This window comes from Dermochelys coriacea, chromosome 19, assembly GCF_009764565.3.
Source record: "Dermochelys coriacea isolate rDerCor1 chromosome 19, rDerCor1.pri.v4, whole genome shotgun sequence".
NCBI lineage: Eukaryota > Metazoa > Chordata > Testudines > Dermochelyidae > Dermochelys > Dermochelys coriacea.
The window spans coordinates 931,530-951,995 of NC_050086.2; the positions used below are offsets into that span (position 1 = coordinate 931,530).

At 46.1% G+C, this 20,466-nt stretch overlaps 1 protein-coding gene across 5 annotated transcripts in view; it reads left to right on the plus strand.

Annotated features, from left to right (window-relative positions):
• The first annotated feature begins 5,126 nt into the window (after positions 1–5,126).
• The window catches only part of INPP5B (inositol polyphosphate-5-phosphatase B), a 45,998-nt gene continuing 30,658 nt past the window's right edge, over positions 5,127–20,466 (plus strand). The window contains exons 1-6 of one of the 5 annotated variants that reach the window (XM_043505871.1): positions 5,127–5,359; positions 5,690–5,755; positions 6,408–6,487; positions 6,957–7,054; positions 7,563–7,592; positions 8,378–8,488. In XM_043505871.1, coding sequence (XP_043361806.1) covers positions 5,699–5,755; positions 6,408–6,487; positions 6,957–7,054; positions 7,563–7,592; positions 8,378–8,488 — 376 coding nt within the window. In that variant the 5' untranslated portion in view covers positions 5,127–5,359; positions 5,690–5,698. Of the gene's footprint in view, positions 5,360–5,689; positions 5,756–6,407; positions 6,492–6,956; positions 7,055–7,562; positions 7,593–8,377; positions 8,489–13,509; positions 13,574–20,466 lie in introns of those variants that run through there. The other 4 variants (XM_038377712.2, XM_038377713.2, XM_038377716.2 and 1 more) reach the window with 4 other exon arrangements.

Sequence of the window (20,466 nt, forward strand, 5' to 3'; positions counted from 1 at the left end):
TGTGGAATGTTGGTTTAGAGGCTTCTACATCCATAGTGGCTAGGATGGTGTTTTTAGGAAGATCACCAATGGACTGTAGTTTCCTCAGGAAATTGGTGGTGTCTCGAAGATAGCTGGGAGTGCTGGTAACGAAGGGCCTGAGGAGGGAGTCTACATAGCCAGACAATCCTGCTGTCAGGGTGCCAATGCCTGAGATGATGGGGCGTCCAGGATTTCCAGGTTTATGGATCTTGGGTAGCAGATAGAATACCCCAGGTCCTGGCTCCAGGGGTGTGTCTGTGCGGATTTGTTCTTGTGCTTTTTCAGGGAGTTTCTTGAGCAAATGCTGTAGTTTCTTTTGGTAACTCTCAGTGGGATCAGAGGGTAATGGCTTGTAGAAAGTGGTGTTGGAGAGCTGCCTAGTAGCCTCTTGTTCATACTCTGACCTATTCATGATGACGACAGCACCTCCTTTGTCAGCCTTTTTGATTATGATGTCAGAGTTGTTTCTGAGGCTGTGGATGGCACTGTGTTCTGCATGGCTGAGGTTATGGGGTAAGCGATGCTGCTTTTCCACAATTTCAGCTCGTGCACGTCGACGGAAGCAGTCTATGTAGAAATCCAGGCTGCTGTTTCGACCTTCAGGAGGAGTCCACCTAGAATCCTTCTTTTTGTAGTGTTGGCAGGAAGGTCTCTGTGGGTTAATATGTTGGTCAGAGGTGTGTTGGAAATATTCCTTGAGTCTGAGACGTCGAAAATAGGATTCTAGGTCACCACAGAACTGTATCATGTTCGTGGGGGTGGAGGGGCAAAAGGAGAGGCCCCGAGATAGGACAGATTCTTCCGCTGGGCTAAGAGTATAGTTGGATAGATTAACAATATTGCTGGGTGAAATCAGACGTCAAGAATTATAACATTCAAAAACCAGTTGGAGAACACTTCAATCTCTCTGGTCACTCGATCACAGACCTAAGAGTGGCTATACTTCAACAAAAAAGCTTCAAAAACAGACTCCAAGGAGAGACTGCTGAATTGGAATTAATTTGCAAACTGGATACAATTAACTTAGGCTTGAATAGAGACTGGGAATGGATGAGTCATTACACAAAGTAAAACTATTTCCCCATGGTATTTCTCCCTCCCACCCCACCCCCCACTGTTCCTCTGATATTCTTGTTAACTGCTGGAATTAGCCTACCTGCTTGTCACCATGAAAGGTTTTCCTCCTTCCCCCCCCTGCTGTTGGTGATGGCTTATCTTAAGTGATCACTCTCCTTACAGTGTGTATGATAAACCCATTGTTTCATGTTCTCTGTGTGTGTGTATATAAATCTCTCCTCTGTTTTTTCCACCAAATGCATCCGATGAAGTGAGCTGTAGCTCACGAAAGCTTATGCTCTAATAAATTTGTTAGTCTCTAAGGTGCCACAAGTACTCCTTTTCTTTTTGCGAATACAGACTAACACGGCTGCTACTCTGAGACCTCAAATGCTAGCTTATGACAAATCATAAGCAGGGCACTGCTTAGTGCTAGTGGAAAAATTCACACTGTGCTAACAACTGCCTTTGAGAGGAACAGATCCTGTCATCATTGTTTGGGTGCAGTCCTCAGCTGCTGGCAGGCCTTGATGCTCATGTTTATACTTGAGCTGGCATAAATTACACACACAAACATCCCCTACAACATTTTACGGATACTTATAGTTTGCAATCCCCAGGCTAAGCTTTCCTTGCAGTCTGCCTCCTCCCTTCCCACTGTTGTGAGCTTCTGCTCAGGGGCTAGCAGGAGCCTGGGCTCTGGAGCAGCAGGTGTCCTTTTCTCCTACAACCAGGAATGTTCCCGCTGTTCGTTTATGGAACGAGTTGGGGCATTACCTTAGAAGAGGGATATTTACTCCATAATCGTTCCTAATACCTGGAAGAGACGAAACGTAAAATGGCGCCACATTTCAGGCTTCTGGAAAATGAAAAAACAGCTGCAGAATTTTAGGAATTCAGTGTCCCTCTAGGGCAGATGGAAAAAAGCATCTACAGCAGCCTACTGGCAAAACAAGGTTTTTCCTAATATCCCTGACCCCTCTACTTCCACTCCAGCCTGCGCCAGCTCAGCAGATGCTGCTGGGGGCCCAGCCATTCATTTATAACACTCTATACAATGCACCTAATTTCTTCAAATAAGAATTTCCCCCCCAATAACGTTAAGCAAATGGACTATTTTGGCCAACCCCTTTCTACTCTTCCCCCCCCCAGGCTGTCTCACAGGCATAGCTAGTGTAACCATTCTGGTTGCTCCAGCAGCAGCCCTCTTCTCTCCCATCTTAGCAGTGATTCAGGTTAGATTCCTGTCCGTCGGACTGGGGATGGTCTCATAGATACTAAGGTCAGAAGGGACCATTCTGATCATCTAGTCCGACCTCCTGCACAGCGCAGGCCACAGAATCTCATCCACCCACTCCTATGAAAAACCTCACCTATGTCTGAGCTATTGAAGTCCCTAAATCATGGTTTAAAGACTTCAAGGAGCAGAGAAGCCTCCCTCCAGTCATCCATGCTACAGAGGAAGGCGAAAAACCTCCAGGGCCTCTCCAATCTGCCCTGGAGGAAAATTCCTTCCCGACCCCAAATATGGCGATCAGCTAAACCCTGAGCATATGGGCAAGATTCACCAGCCAGATACTACAGAAAATTCTTTCCTGGGTCTCACGTTTGTGTAATGCTCTAAGTCAGCAGCTTCACACATGCTGAATGTATAGAAACCACTGAAGAATTAACCCCCTCCACACCATTTCACTCATGATGGGAGCATGGGAGGGAGAGTGTAGCCCCAGCCTCATGAGAGAATGCTCAGAACAAAGGCAGGTGTTTTATTGCATAACTGCTTGGCCACGACAGGTGCAGCTGGAACTCGATCGTGACAATTGTTAATTGAATCCACACTCTCCTGTCTTTAGTATGCAGAGAGTTTGGTTTGGTTTCTTGGGCCTGGTCTACACTAGCAATTTATGTCAGTATAACTACATTGCTCAGGGGAAATCCACACCCCCAAGCAATGCCGTTATACCGACCTAACTCCCGGTGTAGATAGCGCTCTTTTGGGGGGAGGGCTTCTCCCATTAACACAGCTGTGGCCTCTTGGGGAGGTGGAGTTCCTGTGCCGATGGGAGAAGCTCTCCTGTCCACATAGGTTGCGTCTTCACTGAAGTGCTACAGGGGTGCCGCTGCATTGGTTCAGCTGCTCTGCTGCAGGATTTTAAGGGTAGACAAGCCCTCGGTCTGGCACCTGCTCCCAGAGAGACTCTAAAATGATTGATTTGCATAATGAAACTGATGCTTCACATTTTGCTCACACCGGCTGTGGCACAAGATGTTGCTGCATTTTAATTGGAAATGATTTGTTTTCAGTAAGGTGCGACTGAAGGAGATGGTGTTCTGAATTTTGCCATGAAATGAATCTTTCCAAGGCTTCACTAGTCCTGGAGTTTCCTTTACTCTGATTAAGATTTTTTTCAGAATGCTTGGTAGAAATGAGATTTGCTTTAAGCAGGGATGTTTCTCCCTTTAGGTCTGATATTTCCAAGCATAGGTGCTCAGCACTTTCAGCAATTCCACAGGTTTCTTTAAGTCTCGGGTTTGGTACCCAAAATCACCAGTCAGTTTTGAAAATCTTCTCCAAACTGTCTAATCAAAGCAGGAAATAAAATATAAGAAAATACCTGGGGATTTGGAGGCTTGTTTATATTTTGTACCAGGAAGGACAAAAAAAAAAACATTTTGGGGGAAATTTGTTTGCTCTTTTTTAAAGGGGAAACTGTCAGGTAGTTTAGGCCCGACATTTGAGTTTTATTTTTTTAAAAAGCTTGTTGTGATGTTTGTTTATTTATGTATTTGTAATAATGGCTCTTAGTCTTAACCCTTCCCCTGCATTGTCTGAAATCCAACCATTGCCACACTGGGGCAGTGCCTGTGACACAGGAAGTGAAAGTGAGTGTCCTCTGGTTGTCCAAGCGGAAGTGCAATCCCGGAGAAAAATCACAGTGATTATCTAATGGCTCTGAAGCTTTCTGATAACACTGGGAAGGACAATGTATTTATTTATTCATATGTGATCTGTAAGATGACATAATACATTGCTTGTTATGTAATTAAAGGGTTAAATGTGGAGGGCTCAGTGCAGGAGGGGAGCAGATGGCAGCAGGAATGCTGGGAGTTGAAGGAAGACTGCTGATGTCAAATGGCAGCCTACAGCCAGGTACCATACAGTGCCCTGAGGGCTGATCACCTGTCTGTGTGTGACAGGTGCCAGGGAGAGGTGAGGCTGGGAAAACATAGGGAGAAAAGGGCTTGCTCTAAGTAATTAACAGAGAAAATAAGGAAATAGCTTGAGAAAAGCAAAGGGCACAGGCATCAGCTAACCTGGTGCAACAGAAACACTGGAAACGGCACTTGCTCCAGATGCCAGCAGGTAATGGGACAGTGTTCTTAGAAAAAAAGAAAAGAAGGACTTGTGGCACCTTAGAGACTAACAAATTTATTTGAGCATAAGCTTTCGTGAGCTACAGCTCATCCGAATGCATCCGATGAAGTGAGCTGTAGCTCACGAAAGCTTATGCTCAAATAAATTTGTTAGTCTCTAAGGTGGTCACAAGTCCTCCAGTTCTTTTTTGCGAATACAGACTAACACGGCTGTTACTCTGAAAAGTGTTCTTAGAGAAAGGCTATGAAATGAAAAACCTACTTGCTGTGATGTCCTGTTTGCTCCACTGAGGGGCCAACAGGCAGTGAGGAAAAACTTGCTGACGTGTTGAGAGAACTAGCTCCAAAAGGAAACAAAAATCCATCTGAAATCACTGCAGATTCTCCCCTGGGTCTGAGCATGGACCTGGCCCGTGTCTGGGAGACAGAACAAAGATCGGCCTGTTCTTTTGTGAGGTGAGGGTCTGCAGGGCTCACAGGAGCTGGAACGCTGCTTCCATTCAAATCTATAGACATGGCCCTGCCAGCTGCTCCTGCTTTAATGCCCAGATTCCTGATGTGGAGATCTGGGACACCGAGAAGGGGAAAGAGGCCAGAGCAGATGGAACAAGCCCGAGAGGAAGTGGGAAAGCAGCCAGGCAGCAGCGGGGTGGAGAGGAGGAAGTGGGAAGGAGGCCTACAGGAGAAGAGGGGGCTCCAGCTGCAGAGGGGGCCGGAGTTACGAGGAGTCTGGCAGCAGACATGATTTCAGCGTTTTCGTGACAGTTTCAGAAAGCGGGTCTGGCGGAAGCTACTTCAGGCGACTGCTGGAGCATCTGAGGTGGAGTGATCCCGTCTGCATCTCCAATCTGAGCCCTTAGCGGGAAGGAGGCAGCAGGGGAAGGATCTGGTACAAATACAGCAGCTGGTATGTATCCGATTTACATTGCGAAGTCTGCAGATAGCCATTGATTATTGACCTGTGTTCGGAAAGCTGCCAGGTAGCATGGCTTGGTCTGTAGTGCAGACAGGGCCTCTGTTTTGCTGCCACAGGCTGGGGCTGAGTCACTCTGCCAGTGCTGATGCAACCCACAGCCATGGTCAGATCAGCGTGTCCCACTCGCTTACTGCACGGTCTAGTGCGGTACTAGCTTCACTGCGTGGCACCACCTTGTGGCCTGGTTGTTGCAGAGCTGCATTAAATCAACTTGGCGAATTCACGTATGTAATTCACTGACAGCAACCCTTTGCGTTCCAGACCTGGAGGATGGACGAATCAGTTGCTATTCAGGAGACCCTGGCGGATGGACAGACCTGCCTGATCATATCCTTTGCACCAAGCATTTCTTTGTAGATAAGTGAACGTGGCATGGAATTACCAGGGAAATCACACCCCTTTGTCTCCTGTTTCTGCCTCTCAGAGTTACTGAGCATCAATGGAGACAGGATCATTACTTTGAGGCCATCTGTTAATCCAAAACAACCTGTATGTCCCAGTCCTTTTCATGGCACAATGGCCTGGGTGCTGTGCTAATGATATTGGGCCAAATTCTATGGCCCCTAATTGAGCAAAAAACCCTTCCCCTGACACCTTCCATCCGAAACATCAGTCACGCTTTACAACTCCCTGCCTGGCCAGGGCAGAGTGGAAGTGGACCACTCCGCACACCACCGCAGGTGGAAGAGAGTCTTTCTCAAGAGGCGAGTGGCTGCACACAATGGGCCAGGACAGAGCATGGTGGGAGGATCCAGGGTTGAGCTGAAATGGCAGGAGGAATTTTAAGGAGGCAGAACACCTGGCTCCTAACTGATTCTGGATGTGAATGGAGGCTCCAGACAGGAAACTCAGAGGCTGAGCAGCTGGTGGCTGCTGCAGTTGAAGACAGGTTCAGAGAGAGAGAGCTCAGCCTCCTGCCTTTCTGGCTGCCCTAGAGGATTTGTGTCTCTGTTGGCTGTTCCTTGACCACGAGCTGCATGCGGTACAGGGTATCCTGGCTGGTGAGGAGAGTGTGGAGAGCCGGCTTCTGGGCCTTGTGCGGACCCATGGAGAGCATGCGTAGGTGCTTGAGACAATGTCTGATGGGCCACTCATATGGGGAAGGCAGGGCCCTCTGGCTGGCCGTCTCTGCAGGAAGCCCCAGAATTGAATGGGCCATGGAGACTGCATGAACTCCCCTCCCACCCCAAAGGTGCTCTCTCCATGTCGGGATTTGGCAAAATAATGTGGGAAGGTCGTTTGCCCTGCCACTACCTGTTTTGTACCTGATCTGTATTTAATCAGAAGAGCCTAGACTCCAGGGCTGCTAGTCTGGTACTTTTCACCAGCAACTTGTATAAATTATTTTTTAAAAACCCCACCCTTACGGGGTGCGTTGGCAGGCACAGGACAGGGACAGGAGCTGCAGGGGCTGCGCTAGCAGGTAAGTGTGGTGCTGGGATAGGATGGTGTTGAACCATGCTGGCAGGGAGCTCAGTGCTGATGCTGGAATGGAGGTGGCATTACTCCCACTGCTCTTTGCTTCCAGGCTCTTCCTGTACACTCATCGGCGAATGGCTATAACGGCTGAGGATGTCTGGTTGGAGAGAGTCGTGCCGATCACCGAAGGATTTGCAGCAGAAGAAGGTAGAGCTGCCCTCTGCATCCTTCGCTTGCTTCCTGGAAGGAGGTTCTTGCTTCTGCTCCTCAGAGATCAGTCAGGTGCCATCTTTTCTTGGGGTCAGGTAAAGAGAGGATCTGCGTGTGGAATAGAATCTGAATTTTGCTGTGCTGCTGCCTGAAATTTGGAAACTGGTCACCCTTTGCCTTGTTTGGCTGTAACTTTTAAACAGCTGAATCCAGTGCAATAAATTAACATTCTCAGGAAAACAGGCTGCATTGGATCCCATGGAACCCAAACTATCCTATGCACCCCCAGCTCTGGCAAGAGGAGAGCTTAGAGTTACCAAATAATACTCATGGCCTCCTATCCCTTCTGATTTCTAATGCCTCCTTTTCTGTCCCTTATCAGAGGGTGCTCAGGGTCGGTCTGTCTGTCTGAGCTATTTATGAAGTATTATCCCTGGATAGTAGCAGTGTGGCTCAGGCCCCACTTGCCAGGTTTTCTAATGGAACTGCTTTTCTCTTTTGACAGTTACACCTGACAGTGACCTTCATATCATTGGTGAGTCTCTTCTGTTGCTATGATTCCCACGAGGTACAAGAAAGATTCCCATATACTGAGGTTACAAGCTCTATACGAACCATTATTCCACGATTTTTGGTTTGTGGAGTTTGCTCAGGGTTGCTTATGGGATGTCTGGGGCTGAGCTGCTCCAAATTGGACACACTCTGTGCAATGATGGAGTCTTGTCTTGCTATTATTGGGTAGTTTATAAATCTGGACACTATTACTAGTTAACCAGTGTATTGCCAACCCCAGTTCAAACTATCGTTTGGCTAAATGATTCCGGATTGTTGCTAAACGATGAGTTCTAGTTGGTCTCCCTAGCTTTCACTGGAGTATCAGCTGGATACTATTATCATTTATTTAAATTGTAAAAGCCCCCAAAATGTGTTAAGCGCTGTTCAAATGCAACTGTATTTCAGTGGCGTGGGTAGGGATTCCTTGTCTAATTTTTCTGTTTGTTTAAGTTTTATAAAATATTTTGGGATCATTTGGTCTGAAAGGGACCAGAGGAATAATAATGATGATTATTTACAAATCCTATTTAAAAATAAAAGAAATTCATCCAAATACAGGAAACTGAAAGAGGTGATGAAGCTGATTTCTTTCCTTGCAGCTGGCGTGGTTTTCTACTGATTTGAGTACTGCGGATGTGGAGACATGTCCAGTGCTGGCATGGCTTTTGTGTGCCTGCAGCACCTAAAGTAGTGTTTAGAAACCATAAGTGTCTTCTCCAAACTTAGCAGCATTAATTCCAACTCTCCTCTTCCCGCCATGTGTAGGTTCTGATGTGACTGTCCAGATAAGCTCGGAAGATGCTCAGCTGGTGGTGCAATTGCCTTTTGGGTCCCGTACACGCACATTCCTACAGGAGATCAGCAAGTGCCGACCAGGTACAACCCTCTGTCATATAAGTATTGAAGTTAATCCATAGGTTGGTACAGATGCTGCAGACGAAAGAGGAAGTCTAGGTTAGGATTTTGTCTTTGTATCATGTTTTCTCTCATCGTAGGAGGAATGTTAATTCCAGTATCCCTGTTGCTGCCTCCTGTATTTACACAGCTAGCTTACAAGCCTCTGGATGTACTAACCTTCAAAATCCATCACTCTTGTCTGTCACTAGATGACTCAGCAGAGATGCTCTGAGCTTTGCCTCAATGGCAAGTAGGAATAGTATTTATATTGTAGCTGCGCTTGGGCTCCCCACTCATGGAGCAGGGAAGTAAAATGTAGCCTAGAATTGATCCTCAAGACACTAAATCTGAAGCTATGACATGTGCTAATGCTGTAAAAGATCACAGAGAGCTGGTTCCAGGGAGGCAGCAACTGTTGGATACTCCTGTTCCCCACTCTGTCTTCCTCCCCTTAAAGACTAAGGCCTGGTCTACGCTTAAAACTTAGGTCAACATAGCTACAGTTCTCAGGGATGTGAAAAATCCACAGCCATGAGTGCTCTAGCTACACCAACTTAACCCCCAGTGTAGATGCAGCTAAGTCACCGAACAATGCTTCTGTTGACCCTAGCTATTGTCACTCGGGGAGGTGGAGTTCCTACAGCAATGGCAAAACCCCTTTCATCATTGTAGCCTGCATCAATGCTACAGGGTTATGCGTGCATAGCTATGGTGCCTTGCTATGCCACTATAATCCCCAAAGTAGAAGCGTGACCTAAGCTGTGTCACAGCTGCCATCTTTCCATGTGGGATTCCCTCCTGTGATCAGCCATGCTGGGCAGAAGGATTGGTGTTCAATTCATTTTCAGTTCTGTCCTAGGGGAGTACTATTGTTCTGTTAAACAATGTCCATGTTTCACCCCTGAGGTGGCGACCGTTCAGTGGTGGGTGCAGTGATCCCTGTGTATGGACTTTCTCTTGGCATAGGGTTAGTTTATAGAGCACTTTGAGATCCTTTGACCTGAGATGAAAGACACTAGAGGCATGTAAGATGTTGTTTATTTAAAATCACAATGTTAAAAATATGGTGTGGTGTTCCCTCCATCACTCCAGCCCAGGGAATGGCTGGGACTCTCGGTATGCCTACTCAGAGCCTCATCAGCTTCCTCTAGACCGACAGAGACTATACCAGCATAGCTCAGCATCGTTGCTGTGCCAGTATAAGCCCATAGACTGTGTCTAGTAGATTGGTGAAGCCTGATTTCCCTTTACAAAACCATGTTGATTTTTCCCCAACAAATTATGTTCATCTATGTGTCTGAGAATTTTGTTCTTTACTATAGTTTCAATCAGTTTGCCAGGTACTAAAGTCCAGCTTACCAGCCTGTAACTGCTGGGATCACCTCTAGAACCCTTTTAAAAATTGGTGTCACATTAGCTATCCTCCAGTCATTTGGTAGAGAATCTGATTTAACTGATAGGTTACAAACTACAGTTAGTAGCTCTGTAATTTCACATTTGAGCTCCTTCAGAACTCTTAGGTGAATACCATCTTGTCTTGATGACATATTACTGTTTAGGTTATCAATTTGTTCCAAAGCCTCCTCTAATGACATCTCAATCTGGGACAGTTCCTCAAATTTGTCACCTAAAAAGAATGGCTCAGGTTTGGAAATCTCCCTCCATCCTCAGCCATAAAGACTGATGCAAAGAATTAATTTCGTTTCTACATAATGGCCTGATCATCCTTGAGTGCTCCTTTAGCATCTTGATCGTCCAGTGGACCCACTGCTTGTTTAGCAGGCTTCCTGCTTCTGATGTACTTTAAAAAAAAAAATTGTTATTACTTTTTGAGTCTTCAGCTAGCTGTTCTTCAAATTCTTTTTTGGACTTCCTAATTATATTTTTACACTTCATTTGCCAGAGTTTATGCTCCTTTCTATTTTCCTCACTAGGATTTAACTTCCACTTTTTAAAGGATGCCTTTTTGTGTTTCAATGCTCTTTTTTTTTACTTTGTTGTTTAGCCACGGTGGCACTTTTTGGTTTATGGTCTATTATGGTGTTTTTTAAAAATTTCTGTATAGCTTGCAGAAATTTCATTTTTAGCACTGTACCTTTTAATTTCTATTTAACTAACTTTCTCATTTTTGTGTAGTTCCCCTTTCTGAAATTAAATGCTACAGTGTTGGGCCGCTGCGGTGTTTTCCCCGCCACAGGGATGTTAAATTTAATTAAATTATGGTCACTATTACCAAGTGGTCCCCCTATATTCACCTCTTGGACCAGATCCTGTGCTCCACTTAGAACTAAATCAAGAATTGCCTCAACTCTCGTGGGTTCCAGGACTAGCTACTCCAAGAAGCAGTCATTTAAGGTGTCAAGAAACTTTATCTCTACATCCTGTCCTGAGGTGACATGTACCCAGTCAATATGGGGATAGTTGAAATCCCCCATTATTATTGAGGTTTTTATTTTAATAGCCTCTCTAATCTCCCTGAGCATTTCACAGTCACTATTACCATCCTGGTCAGATGGTCAGTAATATATCCCTATTGCTATATTCTTCTATTAGAGCATGGAATTACTATCCATAGAGATTCTGTGGTACTGTTTGGTTCATTTAAGATTTTTACTTCATTTGATTCCACGCTTTCTTTCACATATAGTGCCGCTCCCCCACCAGCACGACCTGTTCTGTCCTTGCAATATATTTTGTACCCTGGTATTACTGTGTCCCATTAATTATCCTCATTCCACCAAGTTTCTGTGATACCTATGATATCACTATCCTCTAGAGGTACTCTAGTTCACCCATCTTATTTAAACTTCTAGCATTTGTATATAAGCACTTTAAAAACTTTTGTCACTTTTTAGCTGTCTGCCATTACATGATGTATTTGAATAGGAACCTTTTTCATTTGACTGTTTCTCATCAGATCCTACCCATATTTTATCATCTTCCATCCTCTCCTCCTTACTAGGACATAGAGAATCTCCATTAATGGATCTTCCCCCTAAGGAATGTCACTATCCGAACCATGTTCTCTTCCGCACCTGTCGGCTTTCCTCCAGCCCTTCATTTAAAAACTGCTCTATGACCTTTTTAATTTTAAGTGCCAATCTGGTTCCATTTTGATTTAGTGAAGCCCATCCTTCCTATATAGGCTCCCCCTTTCCCAAAAGTTTCCCCAGTTTCTAATAAATCTAAACCCCTCCTCCCTACACCATCATCTCATCCACACATTCAGACCCTGTAGTTCTGCCTGTCTAACTGGCCCTGTGCTTGGAACTGGAAACATTTCATAAAATGGTTCCATGGAGGTCCTGAACTTCAATTTCTTACCTAGCAGCCTAAATTTGGCCTCCAGGACCTCTCTCCTATCCTTTCCTATGTCATTGGTACCTATATATACCACGACCACCGGCTCCTCCCCAGTCTATCGAGATGTCTCGAGAGATCCGCAACCTTCGCACCAGGCAGGCAAGTCACCATGCAGTTCTCCCGGTCATTGCAAACCCAGCTATGTTTCTAATGATTGAACCCCCCATAACTATTACCTGCCTCTTCCTAACAACTGGAGTTTCCTCCCACAGAATAACTCTCATTCTTCAATGGACAATCATTCTGTCTTGAGATGTAAAGAACAATGTAGCCGTGCAGGGAAAGTCGAAGGGAGCAGGAAAGGTAAAATGGCAGCAGGAATGGCTTCTAGGGTTTAAATCATCAGATCGTGTGTACTGAGATCTGGTATAGCAGGAATATTAGGTTATGAAGGCTGGCATGACTGCTCAGGGTATGATTGGGTCCAAGGAGAGATGAATGACATTTGGGTCGCAGACGGTGCTAGGTGTGCAAGGGTTACGAGGGAAGCCAGGAGTACTAAGGGCTGATCCAATTTGCCATTGACTTCAAGGGCAGTTGAATTGGATGCTAAGTGAGTTCCATGGTGTTGTAATGCTAGTTAATGTGCAACCTGCATTGGATCGAGTTGTAGGTTCGCTGTCACAGGCGCAGCTGGAAGCTCTCCAATGAGCAGTTAATATCTGCATCAAGTAAGAACCCCCTGGATATTTTTCTCAAGGTGGGAGTCTTCAGGAGTGCACATGGGTTTCAGGCAGTATATACTTAACCTGCACAGCTATTCCTGGGACTCCTGCTACAGCTCATTTACTCACAGAGCTGAGGCCCCTGCCAGTCCCCGCTGCGGACTGATGCTGCCTCCTTCAGACGCAGTATGTCGGTGCCCTCTGGGCGCCAGGTCTGACTGCCCTGCTGCAGGTGCTGCCTGGGGGCCCCGGCAGCATTTGGGACCCTGGCTCAGCTTCCTCAGCAGAGGCCCGGGTCGCCAGGGCTGCTGTGGAGCACGGTGAAGTACAGAAGGGCGGGCTCACAGGCAGCCTGGCATGGGCGCCCTGCGGCGAGCTGGCTGGGGCGGATGGCGCGGGAAGCCTGGCCCAGGGGTGCTCTGAGGTGTGGGGCTGGCGCGGGGAGCCCGGCGGGGGCGCGCGGGAAACCCGGCCCGGGCGCTCCGAGGTTTCGCTCCGCAGCGTTCCACGGGCACAGTGGGGCAGGGTGTGGAGACGGGGGCAGAGGCGAACAGAGGGGGATGGGAGCGGGACGGGTGTAAAGGGGAAATGGCGGGTTTTTGGAAGGAGGTGATTGGCAGAGACTGGGGCGGGGCTTGGTGAGTGGAGGGGCGGGGCCCGGAGGAGGGGCTGAGGGGAGGTCCGCCCTCCAGGGGCGGGGCCCGGAGGAGGGGCTTGGTGAGTGGAGGGGCGGGGCCCGGAGGAGGGGCTGAGGGGAGGTCCGCCCGCCGTGGGCGGGGCCCGGAGGAGGAGGAGGAGGGGCTTGGTGAGTGGAGGGGCGGGGCCCGGAGGCGGGGCTTGGTGAGTGGAGGGGCGGGGCCCGGAGGAGGGGCTGAGGGGAGGTCCGCCCGCCGTGGGCGGGGCCCGGAGGAGGAGGGGCTTGGTGAGTGGAGGGGCGGGGCCCGGAGGCGGGGCTTGGTGAGTGGAGGGGCGGGGCCCGGAGGAGGGGCTGAGCTGAGGGCCAGGGCCATGGCCGCGGCCGGGTGGCTCCGCGGAGGTAGGGGCCGGGCTGGTTGGAGGCGCAGGGATCGTGCTGGGTGCGGGTGCCCACGGGCTGCAGGCGGCCGGGCCGGGCCGGGCCGGGCCGGGCGGCGGAGGGATGGGGAGGAGGATGACGGAGGTGGGAGCCCGATGGGGGCGGGGTGCTGGGGGATGGGGTTGCCTGGTGGGGGGCGGGGGCTGGTCCCTGTCTCTTTGGCCCAGTCAGGCTGTGAACGCTGTAATCCCTGCCCCCCACAGGCCTCCTTCCCCTGGCCCCCTGGGGCTGCATTCTGTTTCACTAAATCCCCCTGCAGTTTCAGTGGGGTGCAGGATTTCTCTCCCCTTCTAATCTATATAAACAGCTGTCATGCCCTACCCCAGTGGCAGCTGCATCTTGGTCCTGCACGGAGGGGCAACTCCCTGGATAAACAGCAATTGTGGCTGCTGCTTAGTTCAGGGGAAGCATCCCTTTGCAACATCTGATGTACCCACCCCAGAAGAGGCTGCATCTGTGTGCTGGATGAAGTAATCCCCGTCACGGGTTTGGGGAGCCTTCAGGAAGGAAGGTGCTGTTTTGTGTCTTTATGATGTATTAATAAAATTCCACTAGAGAATGCTCTGAGCATGAAGATGCACATGTGGTTCATGGATCACTGTAATAAGGCTGATGAAACAAATTCAAATTGAAACTTGTACAGGCACTAGTGCGTGTCTGAATAAATCTTATTAAAGAACCTGCTGATGAAGTGAATTACTACTTGTGTGTATATATATATATATATATATATATATATATATATATGGTGAATATATATAGAATGGTGACATATACTTATATATATGTCACCATTCTAAAATTCAGACTATTGTAATAGGTATAAGATATTAAACTGTGTGGTTCCCTCAGGGCTGCTGAGGTGATTGCACAACAATCTGATAAGCAAACAGCCATGTCTCTCACTGTTTGAAAAGAGATAAAAATCCCTAAAATTGCAGTATGAGATCAGTGTAATACACTCAAAACCCAAGATATCCATGCTCATCTTATAAGGTGCCTGTAGTGCTCTCTTTGCATCCTTTCTGGATCACAGCCTATCCAGTTTTTAGAGTAGCAGACGTGTTAGTCTCTATTCGCAAAAAAGAAAAGGAGGACTTGTGGCACCTTAGAGACTAACAAATTTATTTGAGCATAAGCTTTCGTGAGCTACAGCTCACTTCATCGGATGCAGTGTGCATGTTGTTTTATTTCCCCGGGTGGTCAATGTGCTACCAGTGACTGACATTAACTCTTCCTATACCTGTGTACAGTTTCAGAAATTATTCTGAAGTTCAGAATGGGAAACCTTGGTTCAGCACAGATAGAAATGATAGGACCTCCTGTTATGTGTAGCAGAATGCCTTAGTTTGTCAGGTATGTGTACAGTACCTATCACTGCATTACCTAGGTCACAGTGCCTAGCCATGTGTCTAACACAAGTCTACCAAAGAGATGTTTTGTAGGGATTTTTTCGTAGGAGACATGGGCCCTAATCATGTTACCTCTGTTAGTTATGTAGTGGTGTTGACTTCCTGTGTGTCAATTTGAACACATCCCTGTATACACAATGCTGGAAGGTCCACTCTTTGGACCTTGGATATGAATTTTCATCAGGTTACAGGTAAAATAAGTTTGATTTTCCTAAATCCTTGTAGATATTTATTTGCAACATAGATGTACCGTTGTCTGGCAAGTTTTCTGTTGTCTGTGGGTGCAGAGGCCAAGAAGAGTAACAGGCTCATACAGGTCAACACAGAGGTGCTTTTGCAAAATTAGTCGAGGAACCACATCCCACTTCTAGCTCAAGGCGTTGCTTAAATGAGCATGTAAAACCCTCAGAGTGCCTCCTTTAATTAGTATCAAACCTTGAAATGAAGCCTGTGACTTGTCAACCAGAGGCAGTTTCAGCTCGATTAGCACAATATTTCAGTGTACTTGGAATTTCTTTGTCACAAATATAGAATCTTAAAATATTAGCATAGTCTGCCCCTGACAGAGCAGTGGATGGGAGTTACTGTGCAAACTGGTGGAGGGTAACTTCAGAGAAGGATCGGGATGTTATACAGGAGGATCTGGATGACCTTGTAAACTGGAGTAATAGTAATAGGATGAAATTTAATAGTGAGAAGTGTAAGGTTATGCATTTAGGGATTAATAACAAGAATTTTAGTTATAGGTTGGGGACGCATCAATTAGAAGTAACGGAAGAGGAGAAGGACCTTGGAGTATTGGTTGATCATAGGATGACTATGAGCTGCCAATGTGATATGGCTGTGAAAAAAGCTAATGCAGTTTTGGGATGCATCAGGAGAGGCATTTCCAGTAGGGATAAGGAGGTGTTAGTACCATTATACAAGGCACTGGTGAGACCTCACCTAGAATACTGTGTGCAGTTCTGGTCTCCCGTGTTTAAAAAGGATGAATTCAAACTGGAGCAGGTACAGAGAAGGGCTACTAGGATGATCCGAGGAATGGAAAACTTGTCTTATGAAAGGAGACTTAAGGAGCTTGGCTTGTTTAGCCTAACTAAAAGAAGGTTGAGGGGAGATATGATTGCTCTCTATAAATATATCAGAGGGATAAATACAGGAGAGGGAGAGGAATTATTTCAGCTCAGCACCAATGTGGACACAAGAACAAATGGGTATAAACTGGCCACCAGGAAGTTTAGACTTGAAATCAGACGAAGGTTTTTAACCATCAGAGGAGTGAAGTTTTGGAATAGCCTTCCAAGGGAAGCAGTGGGGGCAAAAGATCTATCTGGCTTTAAGATTCTACTCGATAAGTTTATGGAGGAGATGGTATGATGGGATAATGGGATTTTGGTAAGTAATTGATCTTTAAATATTCAGGGTAAATAGGCCAAATCCCCTGAGATGGGATAGTAGATGGATGGGATCTGAGTTACTACAGAAAATTCTTTCCTGGGTATCTGGCTGGTGAATCTTGCCCATATGCTCAGGGTTTAGCTGATTGCCATATTTGGGGTCTGGAAGGAATTTTCCTCCAGGGCAGATTGGAGAGGCCCTGGAGGTTTTTCGTCTTCCTCTGTAGTATGGGGCATGGGTGACTGGAGGGAGGCTTCTCTGCTCCTTGAAGTCTTTAAACCATGATTTAAGGACTTCAATAGCTCAGACATAGGTGAGGTTTTTTGTAGGAGTGGATGGGTGAGATTCTGTGGCCTGCGCTGTGCAGGAGGTCGGACTAGATGATCAGAATGGTCCCTTCTGACCTTAGTATCTATGAATCTATGAAACTTATGAAAGTATCGCCACAGGGAATTAGACTTTTATAGTGCCCTGGTTATGCTGAGTTTACGGCTGGTATTGTGAAATACAACTGATTAAAACCTGTCTGTGTTAGTAAGTGTAAAGAAGGAGGGAACTGGATTTGTGTCAGCTTGCTCTTTGTATAAAGGGAGCCTGCATAGAGTGGGCTTTTAAAACAAACAAAAAAGTGACCAACGCCACTGCCAGCTCATGCGGCTTTTTCCCTTGTGATTTTCTATTGCATCCTGATAGCAACACAAGACACCTTTGGAGATGCCTCTTGACAGAGACTGATGCCAGGCCTACGTTTGGAAGGCTTTGCCAATAGAATTGTATAGATAGACCAGCAAAGCACTTCTAGTGTGGACACAACGTATATTGGTAAAACTGTGCCTTTGCCAGTATAGCTCAGTTTTGCCGGTATAACTACATCTATACTAGTGATTTTTGTGACCAGCGTAGCTGTGCTGGCAAATCACATCTCATCATGCACCTGACATAGCTATGCCAGCAAAAGTTTATGGCATAGACCTGGCCCAAGAGGGAGTTGTTAGTTCTTGAAACTCTTTACCCTTCAGTACCTCTCCTTTGAGGTTATGAGTTTCTCTCTTCCCAAGAACGAGGAGTACTTGTGGCACCTTAGAGACTAACACATTTATTTGAGCATAAGCTTTCATAAAGTCCACTTCATCAGATGCATGCAATGTAAAATACAGTAGGAAGATATAGATATATATACACAGAAAACATGAAAAAATGGGGGTTGCCATACCAACTCTAATGAGACTAATCGATTAAGGTGGGCTATTATCAGTAGGAGAAAAAAAAACTTTTGTAGTGATAATCAGGATGGCCCATTTCAATGCGAGCAGTGCCCCTCTGCCAAGTGCATTGGCCAAACCAGACAGTCTCTATACAAAAGAATAAATGGACACAAATCAGATGTCAAGAATTATAACATTCAAAAACCAGTCAGAGAACACTTCAGCCTCCCTGGACACTCAATTACAGACCTAAAAGTTGAAATTATTCAACAAAAAAACTTCAAAAACAGACTCCCCATGAGAAACTGCAGAACTGGAATTAATTTGCAAACTGGACACCATTAAATTAGGCTTGAATAAAGACTGGGAGTGGATGAGTCATTATACAAGCTAAAAACTATTTCCCCATGCTAATTTTCCCCCTACTGTTACTCGCACCTTCTTGTCAACTGTTTGAAATGGGCCATCCTGATTATCACTACAAAAGTTTTTTTTCTCCTGCTGATAATAGCCCACCTTAATCGATTAGTCTCATTAGAGTTGGTATGGCAACCCCCATATTTTCATGTTCTCTGTGTGTGTGTGTGTGTGTGTGTGTGTATCTATCTATCTATCTATCTTCCTACTGTATTTTTCACTGCATGCATCTGATGAAGTGGGCTTTAGCCCACGAAAGCTTACGCTCAAATAAATTTGTTAGTCTCTAAGGTGCCACAAGTACTCCTTGTTCTTTTTACTGATACAGACTAACACGGCTACCACTCTGAAACCTCTCTTCCCAAGGACACCAGCTTGAAGTTATCCAAATCACAAAGACTGTTAACAGAAACAAGATGTATTAAAAACAGAGAGAAAATAGAATTAAAATGAAAAACTGTTTGCTTAACTCATTTAGATTGACACTTCTCGTAAACTAAACTAAATACGGCTTTCTCAGCTGTTACAGAAGAAAAAGAAAAGCGAATAGCAATTCTCTCTGAATATGCTGTGGTCCATTTATCAGCATTGCCCTATCCTGATACTGTCTCCCTTGCTGTGTACTGGATTCTCTTCGCAAGTCCCTGCAACTTGGTCAGCTTGCATGTTCAGAGCTGCCTCTCTCATTTTTGTGTCAGAGGTGTTAGAGTCTATTAAGCCATTAGGGTGAGGTTTCCTTAATATTTACAAAAAGTCTTTTATCAGAACTCCTGGCTGGGAAAATGGTCAAATGACTATTATCTCCTAGAGAGACAAGGTGGGAGAGGTAATATCTTGTATTGGACCAACTTCTGTTGGTGAGAGAGACAAGCTTTTGAGCGAGGGAAAGCTCTTCCTCATGTCTGGGAAATGAACTCATAGTGTCACAGCTGAATACAAGATCAAATGGATAGTCTAGCATGAGTAGTTAGCACATACTCTTAAGAGCTAATTCAAGGTAAGGTGGTTTGTTAACACCCCCGTAATCATCGGACAAAAAGGGGAGTTGTGGGTTACAGATTGTTGTAATAAGCATAAATCCATTGTCTCCATTCAGTCCATGATACTTAGTATGTAGCAAAGTTATGAATTTAAGTTCCCAGGTTCCTCTTTTGAAGGTGTTGTGTAGGTTTCCTTTGAGGATGAGGACTGAGAGGTCAGATATAGAGTGATCACTTTGTGAAAAGTGTGCACCCACAGATGATATGTGGTTTTGTCTTTTATCATTTTCCTGCGTGAGTTCATTCGAGAGCATAGTGATCCGCTTCATCCACATAGTTGTTACTGGGGCACATAGTGGATGAAGTACACCACATGTTTTGATAGGCATGTGTAGGACCCATGGATCTTGAAAGGTGTGTTGGGGAGTGTTGCTCATTGGGTCTGTAGGTTTTGTATCTGTTGTTCTAGCAGAGTCTGGTGCCGCTTTGAGTGTGTGCTGATCTGTGGGGAGCTTGCTTCTGATGATGAGGTTGGGGAATTTGAAGGTCAGAAGAGAGGGTTCAGGAAAGCTTTTTTCAGGATGGGGTCTCCACAGAAATGGGTTGCAATTGTTTTATGATACCCCATATGGGTTCGAATGTGGGGTGGTAGGTGACAACTCGGAGTGTGTGGTTGGAGGGGGTATTATTTCTATATTGAAGCAGGTTCCCTCTGGGTATTTGGGTGGCCTGTTCCATGATGCGATCTACTTCTCTGGTGGAATGTCCTTGTTTGGTAAAGGCAGTTTTGAGTACATTAAGGTGTATATCCTGGACTTTCTCCTCAGAGCATGTTCTCTGGTATCTGAGTGCCTGGCTGTAGATAAAAGATTTCTTCATTGTCTACAGCCAAGCTCTCCGATACAACCGCATTTGCTCCAACCCCTCAGACAGAGACAAACACCTACAAGATCTCTATCATGCATTCTTACAACTACAATACCCACCTGCTGAAGTGAAGAAACAGATTGACAGAGCCAGAAGAGTACCCAGAAGTCACCTACGACAGGACAGGCCCAACAAAGAAAATAACAGAACGCCACTAGCCATCACCTTCAGCCCCCAACTAAAACCTCTCCAACGCATCATCAAGGATCTACAACCTATCCTGAAGGACGACCCATCACTCTCACAGATCTTGGGAGACAGGCCAGTCCTTGCTTACAGACAGCCCCCCAACCTGAAGCAAATACTCACCAGCAACCACACAACAAAAATACTAACCCAGGAACCTATCCTTGCAACAAAGCCCGTTGCCAACTGTGTCCACATATCTATTAAGGGAACACCATCATAGGGCCTAATCACATCAGCCACACTATCAGAGGCTCGTTCACCTGCGCATCTACCAATATGATATATGCCATCATGTGCCAGCAATGCCCCTCTGCCATGTACATTGG